Source organism: Xyrauchen texanus, chromosome 2 (genome assembly GCF_025860055.1).
Source record: "Xyrauchen texanus isolate HMW12.3.18 chromosome 2, RBS_HiC_50CHRs, whole genome shotgun sequence".
Taxonomy (NCBI): Eukaryota; Metazoa; Chordata; class Actinopteri; order Cypriniformes; family Catostomidae; genus Xyrauchen; species Xyrauchen texanus.
In genome coordinates, this window is record NC_068277.1 from 59,863,234 (window position 1) to 59,883,702 (window position 20,469).

Sequence of the window (20,469 nt, forward strand, 5' to 3'; positions counted from 1 at the left end):
AACTCCTACACCTTATCCTTGAGTAATCATTCTAAATGGATTATTTGATACTAGAAAATCACTTGCTATTATATCAAACACAGTTGAAAGCTATTTGTTTCGTTAAATGAAGCTTAACATTGTCTTTATGTTTGTTTTGGTGTTGCCACACTGTGCAATAGACTGGCATGTCTTAAGATCAATATTAGGCAAAAAATGGCCAAAAAGAAACAGCTTTCTTTAGAAACTCCTCCGTCAATAATTGTTTTGAGGAATGAAGGCTATATGAGGCTTAAAATTGCCAAAGAGTGTTATGGATCTTAACCCCATTGAGCTTTTGTGGGATCAGCTGACTAGACAAGACAGACACACCTATGGCAAGTGCTACAGGAAGTGTGGGGTGAAATGTATCTGGACAAACTGACAACTATGTCAAGGATCTGCAAAGCTGTCATTGCTGCACGTGGAGGATTTTTTGATGAGAACTCTTTGAAGTAGTTTAAATTCAAATTTTAAACTACTTCAAAGAGTTCTCAAAAATGTCCTGACTATACGTTGTGATCAGTTGAATGCCACTTTGGTGAATTAAAATAACAATAAAGTAACAAGTAACATAGGAGCAAAAACGTTTGGCCACGTGTGTGTGTGTGTGTGTGTGTGTGTGTGTGTGTGTGTGTGTGTGTATATATATTAAGTTTGTAAAAAATAATGTAAAAAAAAGATGCACAACAGAGCTTTACAGTATAAATAACATTATATGAAAATCTGATTACCTGAGTCAAAAGGCTGCCATGGCTGAATCACAACATGCTGATATTCAGTACACTTGCTTTTGTGATATTGCTTACAAATAATAATACTAATAATATAACCATTAATATTATATTATTGTTATTATGAGTATTATTGTGACTACTCTGAATATTACACTTTTATACAGTAATAATATTTTTCTTTAATTTCATGCATCCGGTTGAATAGAGCTCTTATTTCAGTGGTACTTTAATTTTGAAAGACCTTTGAAGTGCTTCCTGTTTTAGAAGGGTTCGTTATATCAAGCTACTCGCGAGCTGAAATCTCCGAGCTGCAATGGAAAAAGAGTTCATTTGAGAGTTCATAGCTGATTATACTTTAAACAGAGCTCTGCTGATCTGCAGATGGATACTATTGGACACACTGCATAAAAATCAAGCATTAGTAGTGTGTGTTGCATTTGTGTGTGCACCTGCTTGTGTGTGTGTGTGTGGAGATGACCGATCAGGATGGTGCCTCTCATCCATACTGTGGCACGCATGTGACTATATTATTTCATTAAATTACATCCTTCTACTTTTTAATAATCACACTGGGCCATATCGAGACTTTTTATTATTATTTTCAAATGGTCTTTGATTTAATCTCAAAACTTTCACATTACATTTCATTTAGCTAATGGCAGGATACTTTAATATGGTTCCGAAATTAGCAACAAGATGATATCGTACCGCTTAAAATTTTTTGGTATTGCGATATTTTGTTAGTACCGGTATACCACGCAACCCTAGATCACTGTGCCACCACTGATTCTACAACGCTAGTACTTAAAAAAACAAACAAAAAAAAAAAAAAAATATATATATATATATATATATATATATATATATATATATATATATATATATATATATATATATATATATATATATATATATATACACACTCACCTAAAGGATTATTAGGAACACCTGTTCAGTTTCTCATTAATGCAATTATCTAATCAACCAATCACATGGCAGTTGCTTCAATGCATTTAGGGGTGTGGTCCTGGTCAAGACAATCTCCTGAACTCCAAACTGAATGTCAGAATGGGAAAGAAAGGTGATTTAAGCAATTTTGAGCGTGGCATGGTTGTTGGTGCCAGACGGGCCGGTCTGAGTATTTCACAATCTGCTCAGTTACTGGGATTTTCACGCACAACCATTTCTAGGGTTTACAAAGAATGGTGTGAAAAGGAAAAACATCCAGTATGCGGCAGTCCTGTGGGCGAAAATGCCTTGTTGATGCTAGAGGTCAGAGGAGAATGGGCCGACTAATTCAAGCTGATAGAAGAGCAACTTTGCCTGAAATAACCACTCGTTACAACCGAGGTATGCAGCAAAGCATTTGTGAAGCCACAACACGCACAACCTTGAGGCGGATGGGCTACAACAGCAGAAGACCCCACCGGGTACCACTCATCTCCACTACAAATAGGAAAAAAGAGGCTACAATTTGCAAGAGCTCACCAAAATTGGACAGTTGAAGACTGGAAAAATGTTGCCTGGTCTGATGAGTCTCGATTTCTGTTGAGACATTCAGATGGTAGAGTCAGAATTTGATCCATCGTGCCTTGTTACCACTGTGCAGGCTGCTGGTGGTGGTGTAATGGTGTGGGGGATGTTTTCTTGGCACACTTTAGGCCCCTTAGTGCCAATTGGGCATCGTTTAAATGCCACGGCCTACCTGAGCATTGTTTCTGACCATGTCCATCCCTTTATGGCCACCATGCACCCATCCTCTGATGGCTACTTCCAGCAGGATAATGCACCATGTCACAAAGCTCGAATCATTTCAAATTGGTTTCTTGAACATGACAATGAGTTCACTGTACTAAAATGGCCCCCACAGTCACCAGATCTCAACCCAATAGAGCATCTTTGGGATGTGGTGGAACGGGAGCTTCGTGCCCTGGATGTGCATCCCACAAATCTCCATCAACTGCAAGATACTATCCTATCAATATGGGCCAACATTTCTAAAGAATGCTTTTAGCACCTTGTTGAATCAATGCCACGTAGAATTAAGGCAGTTCTGAAGGCGAAAGGGGGTCAAACACAGTATTAGTATGGTGTTCCTAATAATCCTTTAGGTGAGTGTATGTGTATGTATATACAGTGAGGAAAATAAGTATTTGAACACCCTGCTATTTTGCAAGTTCTCCCACTTAGAAATCATGGAGGGGTCTGAAATTGTCATCGTAGGTGCATGTCCACTGTGAGAGACATAATCTAAAAAAAAAAAATCCAGAAATCACAATGTATGATTTTTTAACTATTTATTTGTATGATACAGCTGCAAATAAGTATTTGAACACCTGAGAAAATCAATGTTAATATTTGGTACAGTAGCCTTTGTTTGCAATTACAGAGGTCAAGCGTTTCCTGTAGTTTTTCACCAGGTTTGCACACACTGCAGGAGGGATTTTGGCCCACTCCTCCACACAGATCTTCTCTAGATCAGTCAGGTTTCTGGGCTGTCAGCTGAGAAACACGGAGTTTGAGCTCCCTCCAAAGATTCTCTATTGGGTTTAGGTCTGGAGACTGGCTAGGCCACGCCAGAACCTTGATATGCTTCTTACAGAGCCACTCCTTGGTTATCCTGGCTGTGTGCTTGGTCATTGTCATGTTGGAAGACCCAGCCTCGACCCATCTTCAATGCTCTAACTGAGGGAAGGAGGTTGTTCCCCAAAATCTCGCAATACATGGCCCGGTCATCCTCTCCTTAATACAGTGCAGTAAGCCCTGTCCCATGTGCAGAAAAACACCCCCAAAGCATGATGCTACCACCCCCATGCTTCACAGTAGGGATGGTGTTCTTGGGATGGTACTCATCATTCTTCTTCCTCCAAACACGGTTAGTGGAATTATGACCAAAAAGTTCTATTTTGGTCTCATCTGACCACATGACTTTCTCCCATGACTCCTCTGGATCATCCAAATGGTCATTGGCAAACTTAAGGCGAGACCTTGACATGTGCTGGTTTAAGCAGGGGAACCTTCCGTGCCATGCATGATTTCAAACCATGGCGTCTTAGTGTATTACCAACAGTAACCTTGGAAGCGGTGGTCCCAGCTCTTTTCAGGTCATTGACCAGCTCCTCCCGTGTAGTTCTGGGCTGATTTCTCACCTTTCTTAGGATCATTGAGACCCCACGAGGTGAGATCTTGCATGGAGCCCCAGTCCGAGGGAGATTGACAGTCATGTTTAGCTTCTTCCATTTTCTAATGATTGCTCCAACAGTGGACCTTTTTCACCAAGCTGCTTGGCAATTTCCCGTAGCACTTTCCAGCCTTGTGGAGGTGTACAATTTTGTCTCTAGTGTCTTTGGACAGCTCTTTGGTCTTGGCCATGTTAGTAGTTGGATTCTTACTGATTGTATGGGGTGGACAGGTGTCTTTATGCAGCTAACGACCTCAAACAGGTGCATCTAATTTAGGATAATAAATGGAGTGGAGGTGGACATTTTAAAGGCAGACTAACAGGTCTTTGAGGGTCAGAATTCTAGCTGATAGACAGGTGTTCAAATACTTATTTGCAGCTGTATCATACAAATAAATAGTTAAAAAATCATATATTGTGATTTCTGGATTTTTTTTTAGATTATGTCTCTCACAGTGGACATGCACCTCACGATGACAATTTCAGACCCCTCCATGATTTCCAAGTGGGAGAACTTGCAAAATAGCAGGGTGTTCAAATACTTATTTTCCTCACTGTATATATATATATATATATATATATATATATATATATATATATATATATATATATATATATATATATATATAGTATATATATTGTATATATTTATTTTAATATGTCAGAGCAGATGCTGATTCAAATTAGACTAACTTACTAAAGTGAATCATTTTAGACAGAAATTAAATGTTATGTAAAATGTTGCACTTGAGACTTGAGGCGCATGAGACTTAAATCGGTATAGTTACTGACTGGCTAAAGGTATTTGCTAAACATTGTTTTGTTGTTTTAAGTGGCCTTTTATGAAAATAAATATGTTTTTGGGTGTGAGTGCAAAAAGGGTTAGTTCACCCCAAAATTAAAATTCTCTCATTATTTACTTGCCCTCATACCATCCCAGATGTGTATGACTTTCTTTCTCCTGCTGAACACAAAGATATTTAAAAGAATATCTCAGCTCTGTAGGTCCATACAATGCAAGTGAATGGTAATCAGAAGCTCCTTAAAGGAGATAAAGTCAGCATAAAAGTAATCAATTTGACTCCAGTGGTTTGATCAATGTCTTCTGAAGCGATCCATTTGGTTTTGAGTGAGAACAGGCCAAAATATAACTCCTTTTTCATCAAACATCTTGAAAGCGGCTCCTTGGCGATCATGATTTCAAGCTTGATTACACTTCCTATAGCACCATCTAGCACTTTATGCATGTGTCAAGTGGAAGGAAGTGTAATCAAGCTTGAAATCATGATCGTGCCTAAAAAAAATGTACAGTGAAAAATAAGTACAATTTTGGTCTGTTCTCACCCAAAACCAACTGGATAACTTCAGAAAAAGTTGATTAAACCACTGGAGTCGTATGGATTACTTTTATGTTAACTCTATCTCCTTTTTGGAGTTCTGGTCACCATTCACTTGCATTATATCAACCTACAGAGCTGAGATATTCTTCTAAAATTCTTTGTTTGTGTTCAGCAGAAGAAAGTAAGTCATACACATCTTGGATGGCATGAGGGTGAGTAAATGACCAGAGAATTTTCATACTTGGGTGAACTATCTCTTTAAAACTTGGTACATATTGACAGCAGGACGTTCTGAGAGCACTTGCTAAATGTCATAAAAATCTGATGCTAGTGGGTTCTATAACTTAAGAAAATCCTAACTGTACAACTGTGATCAAAGAAGTTGAAATTTGACACCAAAACAAGTGTGTTCACAGCATCCACAAGATCTATTCTTTCTAATTTGGCTATTTTTGTCATTGCTGTTCTTGGACCCCGATAATCACTACTTGTGGCTATATTTTACTTTGTTTTTCTTCGTTTAGTTAATATAGCTAGTGTAGACGAGTACAGCTCGGTGTGAGTCAGACCATAATATTACTTTTTTGTTTACAATAATGCAATTTTGTGTTGTTTAGTTTCTCTAAAATCTTATTTTTATTTGGTTTTCACAGTATTTCAACAACAGATTAAACGCATCGGAATGGATGAACGGAACGTTGACTGTCAGGAAGGAATATTATTTCAATAACTGGATGACTCTGCTATCCCAGCTGCCTTTGCTTCTGTTCACTTTGCTCAACTCTATCCTCTATCAGCGGTGAGTTGTCATATATCTAAACTTGACATAAATTGTGCACATGAACAGCAGGACATTCTGAGGGCAAGTACATTGCATAAATATGGCAAAGTAGAAATATTTTAAAAAAAGTACTTAAGTACTGTAATGTAGTATTTTTACTTTGCTAGTACTATACAGCTCTGCTGACGTTCTATCCTCTGTGTAACACAAAAGGAGATGTTATGCAGATTTAATTGTATTTTATTGTTTTTATTTTGTTTTACAAATACCACAAAAAAAAGGAAAATACCACATACCAGTTATATAAACCAGCTTGATAATTTTTCTTCCAGAATCTCGGAGAAGATGAGGATAGGAGGCAGTTTAGTCTTCATTCTCGTCCTTTTCATCCTCACCGCTGTCCTGGTGAAGGTTCCTATGGAGGAGGACAGGTTCTTCTCTGTCACCATGGCAACCATCTGGTTTATCAACTGTGTGTGACTTTGAAACCTTAATACCTGATTGAATCCATTTACCATGACTTATACTCAGTATAGCAGGGCTATAGATGGAATATTTACAATATAACATTTTTTTTTGTTGACAATAAAAATTTTAACTTTATTTTCACATTTAAAAATTAATGCATTTTATTTGTACATTTTAGCATAAAGACAGTTTCATGCCCGCTTCTTGTGTCACGAAGTTTGAGCATGTATGAAAGCTTTAAGAGAGTCTTTAGACTGTGAGGTCTGTTAGACTCATCATAAACAGGTGACAAGCCTTACTGTTCTCATCTCTCAATCTCGCTATCCATTCACACACCAACGCTCGACCAAACCTCTCTGCCACCACATACCCCCATCACCTGACTCAGGCCGGTGCATTGTTGCCTTTGAGCTTGATGTAGGTAGCAATACAAGGACTTATCTCTCAGTGCAAATTCCCATAGCCAAGCTCCCCTGTTATACAGCCGGGCCTGACGTTCTTGCACCTGTACCAAATTCTCCTGTTATAGTCGCCCCAATCTGTGGAGTTTTGCTGTCAGGTCAAGAATGTATTGAATTTATTTTTGCTGTGTGAAGGTTCCTCCTCCCAATGTTCCTTCATGATGTCTAACACGCCATGGGGCTTACACCCATACAACAATTAAAATGGAGAAAACCCTGTGGAGGCTTGCAGGACCTCATGTATGGCAAATAACAGCATTCAAGCCGCTTATCCCAATTTCGAGCATCTTTCTGCGCAAACTTGCAAATCATATTTTTCAGGGTCTGATTAAACCGTTCAACCATGCCGTCCGTTTGTGGGTGATAGACGCTTGTCTGAATCGATTTAACCCCCAGTGATTTGTACAGTTCACATAGTGTACTGGACATTAAAGCGGTGCCTTGATGAGTGAGGATTTCTTTCGGAATCCCCACTCAGGAGATGATTTTGAAGAGTGCCAACAGGTGCGCAGAGGCCCTGCTTTGGGTTATTGTGTTGCGTAATCCACCAGGACCATCACAAAGTGATTGTCCCCATGCTGTTCATTCTAATGGGCTGACTAGGTCCATACCAATTCTTTCGAAGGGAACCTCGATCAAAGGTAGCCGCTTTTGGGGTGGCCGGCGGATTCACCAGCTGACATTCACGGCATGTCACACACACCTGCGAACATCCCCACGAATGCCCGGCCAATAAAAGAGGGCCATGAGATGACTTAGTGTTTTTCCCTGCCCCAAGTGTCCTGGCATTGGATTACTCTTCGGTACTTACAACTGGGTTGTATTTTCCTTTGTTTGAGTGTCCTGCATCACTTGATACAACTGATCATTTATCACTGAAAAGTACGGATGTGTGAGTACAATGTCTAGCTGGAGACATTGACAATTACCTTCAAAAGTGTGCTTAAGGGGCTCATGAGTCTGTTCCAGAGGGAAACCCCCCCACAGGGAATCTAAGGGTGGAGATAGTTGGGACTTCCCCCTCCCTTGCATCACTGTGATGCTGTGCTGACATAGACGTCTCTGGCACGGCCTCCCCTGCCAGTGTATCACAAACAGGTTTTACAGATTAATCGGTGCAGATAGTTGCATTTTGGAACAACCTGTTATCAGGCCAATAGTTGCCAATAGTTTGTTTTTTCATCATTTCACAATAAGAGTCCCCGGTGTGTTATTGCTTGTTTATACTAAAAGTCCTGCTTTATGCACCAAATCATATCATTTTTCTCAAAATGTTTTGGGGATCTGCATCTGGTTAAAGACTCTTTACCATATTAAAAAAAGATATATGTTTTTGACATAAATCGATTTTAAAAATTATTGGCCGATAAATTGGTGATCAGTCTTTCCCAACAGCTTAGTTATCAGTATTGGCAAATATTCCAATATTGGTCGACCTCTATTGATAAGGATAGCATGTGTTTTAATCACATTAAAATCATGTTAACATGCATAATGTTTATTTTTTAGCTATAGTTTTGAAACCATGTGCATTTTAAAGTTTATGGACTAGGCCCATTCACTAATGTTACTGTAAAAGATTTTTTTGAGGTTGAATCAAATAATCTTTGGATTTAGTGTCATTTGTAGATTGTGCATAAATTGTATTGAACTCGGAATATTACTTAAAAAAATGGACTTGTATTTATTTTAATTTTTTAACTTTGTTGGCCAGTCCATATGTTGTGTTTTTTGTTGGCTTTTGATAATTGTTGCTCTATCCCTCTCTCTCTCTCGCTCGCTCTCTCTCTTGCTCTCTGTAGCATTCGTGGCTGTGTTGCAGGGAAGTCTGTTTGGTTTGGTGGGTTTGTTGCCACAGAAGTACAGTGCTGTGTTTATGAGTGGACAGGGACTCGCAGGAACATTTGCTGCTTTTGCCATGATTTCCGCCTTAGCAAGTGAGCCACTAACATATTGCTAGTTGTTGTTATTTTGCTGGGATTTTGATCATTTTATATTGAACAAAGATTTACCTTACTGATCTGAGGAACATCTGCCACTGTTCTGTATTTATCTGCTCTGACTTGTGTGTGTGTGTGTGTGTGTGTGTGTGTGTGTGTGTGTGCGCCCGCAGGTGAAGCTGATAGTGAAACGGCAGCTCTTGGTTATTTCATCACTCCGTGTGTCGGGACCCTTCTCACAATCATGTGTTACATGCTGCTACCCAAACTGGTGAGTTTGTGTATTTCCCTATAGGGGCTTTCCCCCTTTTTCATACAAAGTAGATTCATTTAAAAATTAGATACAGTACAGTAATATTCACCTTCAAATTTTGGAAGACTACCTCTAATGTTTTGGCATTTTCACTCCTCAAAATTGCCCCTAGAAGTGAGTTAAGGGGCCATCCTCAAAACAATTCAATTCATATTTTATATAAAAACAATCGAAGTCTTTAGTATTTCCACATTTAGATTGCACAGTAAACATGCATGTGTGTTCAAATAATCTAGTCAGATCTATGCAGTTCCACATTAAGCTAATAATATGACTTTTATTTGTGTGTGTGTGCAGAAGTTTGCTCGCTTTTACCTGGACAAGTGTAATAGCAAGAGCAACGAGCTTGAAACATTCAGCCAGCTGCTACCTACAGGTAAAACTCATTGACCCTTTCATTCCTGTATACCTCCATCCCTGTATATTGTTGTATGCTGTATGTACAGTATATACATAGAAAAGAAGTATTTAAAAGGCATAATGTGTACTGAGCCAGTCACAAATGAAACTATGATCGCACAGGTTCAATCATAGACACCGATGCCCAGTTTTCTTATCTTTGCAATCTTTCATGTCTTTATTAGACACTTTGAAATAACGCAGAAATAACCTAACCAAGGTTTGGGCTCTGACTGAGCCAATCCAAAAGGTGTATTTTCTTTTTTTGAAGCCATTCTGTAGTGGATTTACTCTGATGTTTAGAGTCATTGTCCTGCTGCATCACCCAAGTTCTACTGAGCTTCGGCTGGCTCACAGCCGCTCTGACATTATCCTGTTGGATATCTTGATTCACTTGGGAATTCATTTTTTCATCCATGATGGCAAGCAGTCCGGGCTCTAAAGTAGCAAAGCAGCCCCAAATCATGATGTTCCCTCCACAGTACTTCACCGTTGGGATGATGTTTTCATGTTGGTATGCAATGCTCTTTTCATGCCATACATAGTGCTGCATGTTCTTCCCAAACAATTCAAAAATCAGATTCATCAGTCCATAAAACATTTTCCCAGTAGCATTGTGGTGTTAAGGTGGTCTTTGACAAACTTAAGCATGCATCAGTGATTTTGGTGGAAAGCAGCAGCTTTCTTCATGGTGTCCTGCCATGGACACATGCCCGTTTAATGTTTTCAGTATAGTAGACTCATGAACCGAGATGTTAACCAGTTCCAATGATTCCTTCGTGCTGAGTTTACACATCCTCCATAAGTGGAGCATGAGCTGTGCGTTTTCGTTTCGGCACCCATATTAACAGATTACACCATTTACACTGCAAGCGTGAGTCGCAAGGTGATGTGTCCCAGACGTGGCAGCGAGCGGATAGTTTTGGCGTTGAGCCTATTAGTTTTGGCGTTGAGCCTATTTTTGCCGCTCAGCTCATTCTGAGCTCAGCAGCTCTGGGTGCAGCACAACACAAAATAATCAGGAGATTATTGAAAAGACACAAAAGCAAATCTATATAGTACACTTATAGTACACTACAATTTATATATCTGCATGCAAGCAAACTCAATAAAATAACTTAATAAAGGAAAGAATTAATAAACTGCCGGCCCTTTTTCCCATTCTGTGTATACATGTTTACACAACATTAACTAATCACAACCAAGTGTGCTGATACAGATAAAGTGCACATGATTGCCCGCTGTTGTCTTTGATGCAGCAATAACATCAGCTTATTTCGACCTTCGTTGGCGTAGGAGCCCATAGATAACTTTATTTTCTGCGCAGAGGCACTGCTGTTTCTCGTGGAAGAGACGCACGCGGCCAATGTGAACGTCCGACGTGACCGCCATGCTCACGGAGGATGTGTGAACCCTCCGTCAAGCCTTTAACCGTCACTCTAGGTTTTAGTTTTTTTTCCTCATTGAGCTGGACGGCCACTTCTAGGGAGAGTAGTCACAGTACTATATTGTCTCTATTTATAGACAGTTTGTCTAACAGATGAATATCTAAGCTCTTCGAGATAACTTTATAATCCTTTCCAGATTTATGCAAATCAACAATTCTTGATCATAGGTCTTCTGAGATCTCTTTTTTTGGGTGGCATGGTCCACGTCAGCAGACTCTAAGGGGGCTTTCACACTTGGTTCGATTGCCTGTTCCGAACCCGTGTTGGATTGCTCCCCCCTGCCCCCGATGGACTGTGTTCACATTATATATTTGTATCCGAACCGCGGTACGCTTGCGTCATCAAGCTGCAGCTGGTGCGTAATCGTGTTGCTTGATAACCGCGAAATGAAAAGGCGTCAAAATTCAATGAATAGACTTGCTCGGTTCACATTTGTTCTTCTTTTTTTTTAACCTTTGGTTTTGTTTTCAACATCAAGATACAGAAACACACTTGCGTCTGTCTGCCGCAAAAATACTGAAATCGTTCAAAAGACAGCGGACAGTTTTTGCGAAGGCAAGCAGAAATCATCTCTCTGCTTGCAGTGCGTGTGTCAATCCCGCTTTTCGTCAAGGTAAGTGTATACACACACACGCACGCACGCACGAAAGTAAACCCTTTCTGCTAATTTTGAAAGTGACGCGTGTGAGACTGACGACCACATTATACTTCATCAATAGCGGTTCACTTCCGCGGTTTGATTCGATTGCGTTCATATCAGCAGCGAACCTTACTGGAGTTCACATGAACCGTACCCCAGACCACCTTTTTAAGCGGACCCGAGTACGGTTCGCGGGTGCGCACCCGAGTTCGGAAGACAGCGTTCACATCATCCAAACGAACCGAACTCTGACGTCATTCGAACCGGGGTGCGCACCAAAAGTGCTAGTGTGAAAGCCCCCTAAATTAGCTTTTGTTGATGTCATTAGCCTAGGGGTTCACATACTTTTTACAACCTACACTGTACATTTTTGAAAGATGTATTCAATATGTTCCAGAACAATACAATAATTTGTGTTATTAAAACAGATCGTGCTTGTTCAGTATTTTAACTGAGAAGAAAATCTAATTTATACAAACATGCAGGTAATTCCAAAGGGTTCACATACATTTTCTTGCCACTGCACATGAAACATGTAAGTAACTCCAGTAAATTAGCCCAAATAACCGGTGAAATATCACTTTATTCCTGGATGTGCTGTTGTTATAGGACGGAAGAAGTCTGGTTCTGTAATTAAAAATCTCATAGGCCTACATTTCTCCCATTGGGGAATTGATTTTAAATGATAACTTCTAAAACATTAAATACAGACCTACCGTGAGTTACGAGGTTGTTCATCGATTGTGTATGGTTCTGTTGAAGCTATTAGTTTACGTTATATTTCATCTTCATTTAGAAATCAAGTGTTTAATAGCAAAAATTCTGGTGTAGAACTGCACTGTTTGATCCTCAAGGGAAATAATCCACCAATCAGAGAATCATGCCAAAAAGGCTCTGTCCACTACCGGCCACAACCATGATGCAACCAAGTCGGTCTCCCTACGCTCTCAAACGAAAATGAAGAAATATTGAAAATGTTGCACTATTCCTAGGTGACTAATTAACTGTAAGCAAAATTGTACAAAAGGTCAGATTTCCTTGCTTCCATTGAAGCATATAAGATGGTCTTTGGAACATACTCCCAACTTAGATTTTTAGAAGAATATCTCATATCTGTAGGTCCATACAATGCAAGTGAATGGCGGCCAAAATTTGAAGGCCCAAAAAGCACAAAGGCAGCATAAGAGTAATCCATATGACTCCAGTGGTTAAATCTATATCTTCTGAAGATATGATAGGTGTGGGTCTAAAACATATCAATATTTAAGTCCTATTTTACTATAAATTCTCCTTCACCCTCTCAAAAAATAGGTTTATCCTTTCCTCTGCCGAACGGTCTGAATCAAACATATCAGTAGCATTTAGAGGACATGAGAAGTTAATGTAATGATAGAGTAATTTTGGCAGGAAAGGAACTACAATCTGCTTGCAGAGGCTTATTGCATAACCAAATTCTTTTCTGACAGGTGAGTTTGCAGGCAATTTTAACAAACATTTACTGCACTGGCACCACTCATTTGCTACACTTCGACAGGAAGTCCCTGTTTTTCTGCATGTCATCACAGCAAACACGTGATGAAAAACAACTTTTTATGCTTGCTTTGATTAATACATAATTTATTACACTACACTGTGTCAGCAAGTTCGCCCAGCTCTGGTTAACATGCAATATGCTGAACTAACAAACATTACTAAACTTGTCTTTAATTTGCTATGAGCCATATGAGCACATGAGTAAATGAAATTGAGCCAAGCAAAATCGTAATTTAAAAAGAAGTTGAGAGAATAAAGACCAGGTAATGACCAGAATATAAATGGAGACTAGAACATAAAAGTTAAGATGACAGAGATGAAAAAAATTATATTAATAACACTAAAAAGCATGCAATTAACAACCATAAATAAATAAAAGAATAGATAATGCTAATGAATATTATATAGAATACACAGATGGGCCAAAACATTATGACACAGGTGAAGCTAACAATGTTGATCATCTCCTAAAAAGGCCACATGTAAAGTTCTGGGTAGATTAGATGGTAAACAAATGCAGGAGAAATGAGCAGGAGTTTAGACCTTAGCGACTTTGACAAGAGTCAAATTGTTATGGCCAGACGACTGGGTCAGAGCATCTCTGAAATAGCAATTGGTTAGTACCTACCGACAGTGGTCCGAGGAGGGACAAACCACAAACTGGCAACAGTATGTTGGGCACCCAAGGCTCATCAATGCACGAGGGCAACAAAGTCTGGCCCGTCTGGTCCAAACCAACCGAAGGTCTACTGCTGCACAAGTCACAGAAAATGTTAATGATGGTGTGACTCCACATCAGTATTTATTTGTGGAAATGAAGAGACGGGGAGCAGTGACATGCTTCAGGTCAGATTTGTATTCTCTTCTTGCTCTGGTGTTCTTCACAATACTCAATGGATCAAACACTCAATATACACTGATGCTGTTTTAAGGAGTCTCTCTGCTATCACTGTAGTGAGAAGCAGCTGTTAGAAATCATGTCAACCATCTGGGGGATGATGGGAACGGGATCTTGGTTCAGTGGAAGAAGGTCACCTTGCCGATGAGTTCCGTTTTCTTTTACTTCATGTGAACGTGTGTCCCATTTACCTGGGGAAGTGATGGCACCAGGATGCACTGTGGGAAGATGTCAAGCTGGTGTATGGAGTGTGATGCTCTGGGCAATGTTCTTCTGGGATACCCTGGGTCATGTGGACGTCAGTGTGACATGTGCCACCTACCTAAACATCGTTGCAGACCAGTTACACCCCTTCATGGCAATGGTATTCCCTGTTGGCAGAGCCCTCTTTCAGCAGGACAATGCATCCTGCCACACTGCACACATTGTTCAGGAATGGTTTGAGGAACATGATGAAGAGTTCAAGGTGTTGTCCTGTCCTGCAAATTCCCCTCAATCCGATTGAGCATCTGTGGGATGTGCTGATTCAGGGTGGCTCCACCTCGCAACTTACAAGACTTGAAGGATCTACTGCTAATGTCTTGGTGCCAGATACTACAGAACAACTTCTGAGGTTTTGTAGAGTCCATGCCTCGGTGGGTCAGCGCTGTTTTAGTGTCACACGATGGACCAACAGCATAACATCAAAAGATACAGGACGTTTTCTCTGACCTTTTTAAAAGTTGATGTGCCATTATATTTATTTGAGGCTATTATATTTATTATCCAGTTTAAAAATATATATTTTGCATTCGAGGAAAACCTTTTCATAATTTCATCAAGTTGTCTCGGTCCAGACTTCATGTACATGCCCTTATATTTACTGTGCACTGTCATACTCTATAAGCACAGGTAAAACCATGGACAGATCCAAGTTACTGTGGTAAGGTCAATGTAGTTGGTCTTTATAAAAAAATAAGTTTCTATGAAATAATAGTAGCCTAAACTCATTTAGAAACTTTCACTACAGCTGCCACAGTTGTAATAAAATGAGGCCCAATAGATTCCACCTAAATAGGTTAATAACTACAAAATTAACCGTTACTGTTACTATTGTAAAAGCATGATACATTTTTTGTGAGGGTGATGTTGTGTATGTCATTTTAAAAACCTTTATTTTGGTGCATGCACAGTGTTGTCTCTTTCTTGTCTGTGCTGTTTATAATGTCAAGGCTGTCGAGCTGTTCATGGCACTTTAAGCTAGAAAATTCAAATACAGGAGGCCAGAGCAGATCATTGGCGCGATCGGTTCTGTGATGGCTCGCACTCTTGCAAAAACCAGGCCCAGAATTCCCATACTAAACAATGATGAAGGCCTTGTGTAAAGATCAGTATATTCCTGCAGATTCTGTGAAAGGATCTGGGCAAGCAAGTGATGGTTCGAATGGCTCTGTGGTGAACGGGAATCCTAACGGAGACGTTAACTGTGTGAGTGAAGAGGAGGGCAGCAAACAGGCCTTCCTCCCACTGCAGCCGGAGATTGTGTCGGCACAGAAGAGCTCCGTCCTGGAGGTCTTTAAAAAGGTGCACTTCCTCTTCCCCTTAATCAAAGAATTTAATTGATCAGACTGTGTTATTTTGATGTTTTAGACCTTAGTCAGGGTATATGGCATATTTGATTTTTCACGATTGAAAACAAGGCTGTAAGGGTAAAGGCCCAAACATACTCTGTGCAAGTACGTGAATGCAGACGCACCTAGCTACACAAGCTCGATTTCACACGTCATTGCGTTGTCAACGCTCAATTAATAACACAAGTGTTGCATTCTCAGCGTTGCCGCAAGGGGCGCTAGAGTGGATTTTCTTCTTTCAATCAGCAACTGTCATGGCGAACTCAGGCAGCAATTTGACTTTTTGTCTCCAGTCCGTTTTTCACCGTGCCTCTCCCATCTCAACTATCGACTCATCTGGCACATCCGGGCTGCATCCGAAAACGTAGACAGCTGACATGCTGCCTAATCCGTTATTGGCTTAACTGACAGCTGTTTTGAATGATTAGAACTCTTAAGGAAACCAAACTGTTTGAAAAGCACATTATTTTCATCCTGCCTCCTTATATAGACTCCAAAGGGAGCATTTTCCTGGTTTCGGACGCAGCACCGGTTTTGAGGTCACTCCTAAAAAATCTATTGCCCTTGTTCTCTGAGGTTTGTAACCGCTAGAGCAATGCAAGAGCGCACATAATGTATGTACAACGGGACCACGCGTTGACCAAGCATTCGCGTCTGCGTACTTGCGTGAAGTAATTTCGGTCTTAAGACGTAAAGTCTGTTCAGAGGGTTGCACTGTTAAATAGTTCAAGCTGACAAAACATAAATATGTAAAAAAACTAAAAACGCTGTAAATCATGGATTTTGATGCTTGTACAGTCTATTTGGGCATCTTAATGTCCAAAATCTCTTTTCTCTATCCCACACAGCCTTGTTTTCAGTTTGGAATAATGGCATGTGTGCAGTTCTACTTGTGGCTAATTGTCTTCAGTTCTCAACCCTTCCTTCCCTACCCCACCCCCTCTCTCTCTCTCTCTGTAGATCTGGGTTATGGCGTTTTGTGTCACATTTGTGTTCACAGTAACGCTGTCAGTTTTTCCTGCTGTTACTGTGGATGTGAAGACTGTTTATGAAGGCAAATGGGGTATGAACTACATGAACACAGTCACACACATCTAAATACAGATATACAGTATGGTGAACTTCAGGTTTGCATGACACTAGCCACAACACAAGATGAGAATGTGTTCTTGCATTTAAACACCGCTAGATGGAGCGCTGTTCCAAATGCAAGGGTCTTGAGACATGTTTTTCTAGGTTTCAAGCTATGTTTAACTTGACACAGTGACCTACAATGCTGTTTTTTGACTTGATGCAACTAGGGGCGGTTCTTTAGATTGTAATTAACACAAATTAGAGTGGTAGAATGGTAAGAGTGGTATTCTAATTTTCCATCCCAGTGAAAGTTCAGTGACCCCACATCATAATAAATAGACCAAACAAATTATATTTAAACAAAACATCAATGCATTATGACTGCATAATGATATGTAGCGGGTGAAGTTTAATTAAAGTTCAATATTTATTAAATATTTGCTTATAAGAGATCATCTGAAAAGTCCACACATTGTGCTAAAACGTCTCTGGTGGCCGAGTGTTCAATGCAACTGCCTTGCATATGTTCTGTCTTATACATACATATATATATATATATATATATATATATATATATATATAAATAATAATTAATTAAAATCTAAATCTAAAGATTTAAAAATTGTCTGCATAATTTACACTTGAACACCTCTGATGTTTTAGTGCTGTGGGTGGAATTATTTAATGAAAGCCGATCGGACCATTTTTAGGCATAATTCTCCAGCTACAACAAGCGTTGACCGTTTGAGTTCAGTGTTTTATGCCTGTATGATATAGTCAAGTATTCTTTAACCTAATTGTACTGTACTAATTATATCGTTGTAAAATTGTTGTGCCAGAGAGCGGGTAGGAGAAACTGAATGTCAATCAAATAATGAGCCAACAACTTGTGGAGATAAGGTAGAAGTTCAGAATCTGTTTCAGTTCTACTGTAAATGTAAATGTAATTTAAGTTACTTCTATAGTGCAATTTCCCAAGTTATTATCACAAAACCTGATCTGGATCTGATTTTCTGCCTTATTGAATTCACTTGAGCCCAACTCCTTATAGATCTTTGACAAGCATTCATTACAAAATATTTTTTTGTATGTGTACAGTATCTGTCTTTCATTTCTGGAACAACATACAGTACACACTTATTAAAAATAACCAATCAAATACTTAACGTGCAGCGCACCAATCACAAGGAAGAGGCACACGTGTGCTCAGTAACAGAGAATTGTGCTTAATATTAGCAACAGCATTCTCTAAGAAGAGGCGCACACCAAGCACGCTCAATTAGACAGAACTGACCGACATAATGATATGAAAAATAAACATTAAAGGCATCTTATTCGTGAATTAAAAATTCACTTGTTACTCTGGACCATTTAAAATGAACTAGTGAATTTATAAATGGTTAAATTGTCTTAAAGGAAATAGTGACCATTTACAATATCTGTTCATGCTGATTATAGTCTACTGATTAAACTCGAACCTAAAATCTTGATGTAGCCTATCATACATTATTATTCAAGAAATGTACTGCATTAGTCATTCTAAAGAACAGCAAGGCAGCATGGCTTAAAGTTTGTGGGTAAAACCAGAATGTAGGTTGTATTGACTAATTGAAACATTTGTCATTTGTTTTTGTATTATAATTAACATTTTTACTCAAATTTGGTGAATTTTTGAAAAAATCTTTAAAAAACTGCATTTCAGCAAAACACATTTTTATATGTGGACAATGTACATTTTAGGTATACAACAGTTGCCCCCCTACAAGCACACCTGGGCCCCCAGTCAAAATGGTCTAGAACCGCCCCTGGATGCAACCAAAGTGAGATACTTCAATTACGTGTACATTGATGCATCTTTAGAAAAGCCCTTATAATAAATCTATCTCGGGCAGATTGATGGTTTGAATGGATTTCTGTGAACTGTAGGCCAACGATTGGCTTATGTGCAATAATACGGAAATAAATAATATATTACCTTCTAAAGCCAGTTGTGTAATATATATATATATATATATATATATATATATATATATATATATATATATATATATATATATATCATTATTTAGATTTAAGTATATATAATTATTTCATCATTATATATTGAATTATTGTTATTTGAGGCCATTTCTCAGCAAATGATTATATGATTAATTCAATTAATTAATCAGTGTATCATGTAAAAAAAATTAGCGATTGACCGTCCTATCTTAGGGAAGAAAAGGTCTCTTGGTGATCTGCACATGCTATGCTGGGCTTCATTTCCTGTACAACTATGTAACTCACTTCTTCAACACCATATTATGATGCATCATGGAGAAATTAATTAGTATTGATGACTGTTTCTTGAAACTGTAGTAACTATTTTGCACATCCATTGGTCGAACATTGGTTCAACAGTATAAAGCTGTCGTTAATGATCTTACTCCAGGGGGTGGAGTAATAACTTCTGCGGATATCAAATATATATAATGGCTCATTCACACGTACTCCAGAATGCTGTTTAATGCATGAAAGCTTCCGAAGACACGGAAGCTGCTTGCACTATGTAAATGCAACAGATATAATATATTGGGCCGCAATAGTGGAGTTTCCCTTTCCATCAGATTTTGGGGTTCCCCCGACGCACTTAAGTATATGCGCACTCTTCAAAAACAATCTGTACAAGAACGGCACTTATGCGTTAACATAAGCTGTGTGTTAAAACGCTTTCTCTTAACAGCCTTAATCCCTTAAACAGCTGCATCCACATCGTTAAGTGACATTTTAGAACGCTGCTTTCTGCCAAAAAAACGGAATAAGCTGTTTTCGTAAGTGCATGTAAACGTGATCAATGTCTTGTCACATATAAAAATATATATGGAATAAAGATAATGAAGCCTTTGCAAAGTGAAATGATGTCTAGACCGCAAACTATCAGGGAACTATGCTTCTAACCACAGGTAAAGTCTGTAGCTCTGACCACACAACTTTGCAATGCTTTTGCGAATGTTCGTTGGAACTACAGTTTGCGGAAACACCAAAACTGCATATAATTTCCATATGCATATACTGCCATCCAGACACTATACTACTGATACGTCTATGTTTAATGGTATGAGAAACTATGAAAATGGGAGATAATACAGACTCTAGCCTAAATCTCGCATGCACTTATATGATTGAGATTGTTGGACGTGTGAACATACAGTATATCACAATAGTTTCCTTCTCTCTCTGTCTCTCAGAAAGATACTTTATCCCTGTTTGCTGTTTTCTCATATTTAATTTGATGGATTGGTTTGGCAGAACGGTTACATCACTAGTTCAGTGGGTGAGTGAATTGTGTAACTTTATCTCTATTTTATCAATTCATTATTTATTGAATTCATCCCTAAATGAGCGCACTGATAATTCAAAAGAAAACTATTCAGTGCAAATATTTGTTGGTCTCTGAAAAATGTGAAATGCTTTAATGTTTCAGTGAAAAACTAAACTTGTGAAGTGATTTATAGGGATTTATGTTTTTTCCTTTTATTATTTGTGTTATTATTTCTATGGTCATTTGCCTTTAATTGTACATACAGTATATACAGTACTGTTCAAAAAACATCATCACATAAAATGTTTCACGAAAGCATTTGTCTTC

At 38.9% G+C, this 20,469-nt stretch overlaps 1 protein-coding gene across 1 annotated transcript in view; it reads left to right on the forward strand.

Annotated features, from left to right (window-relative positions):
• LOC127618912 (equilibrative nucleoside transporter 2-like) overlaps positions 1-20,469 on the forward strand; it is a 35,799-nt gene that overhangs the window by 12,649 nt on the left and 2,681 nt on the right. Inside the window, exons 4-11 of the mRNA XM_052091619.1 lie at positions 5,930-6,075; positions 6,390-6,529; positions 8,789-8,923; positions 9,100-9,197; positions 9,537-9,615; positions 15,542-15,720; positions 16,728-16,830; positions 20,069-20,154. Coding sequence (XP_051947579.1) covers positions 5,930-6,075; positions 6,390-6,529; positions 8,789-8,923; positions 9,100-9,197; positions 9,537-9,615; positions 15,542-15,720; positions 16,728-16,830; positions 20,069-20,154 — 966 coding nt within the window. The remainder of the gene's footprint in view (positions 1-5,929; positions 6,076-6,389; positions 6,530-8,788; positions 8,924-9,099; positions 9,198-9,536; positions 9,616-15,541; positions 15,721-16,727; positions 16,831-20,068; positions 20,155-20,469) is intronic.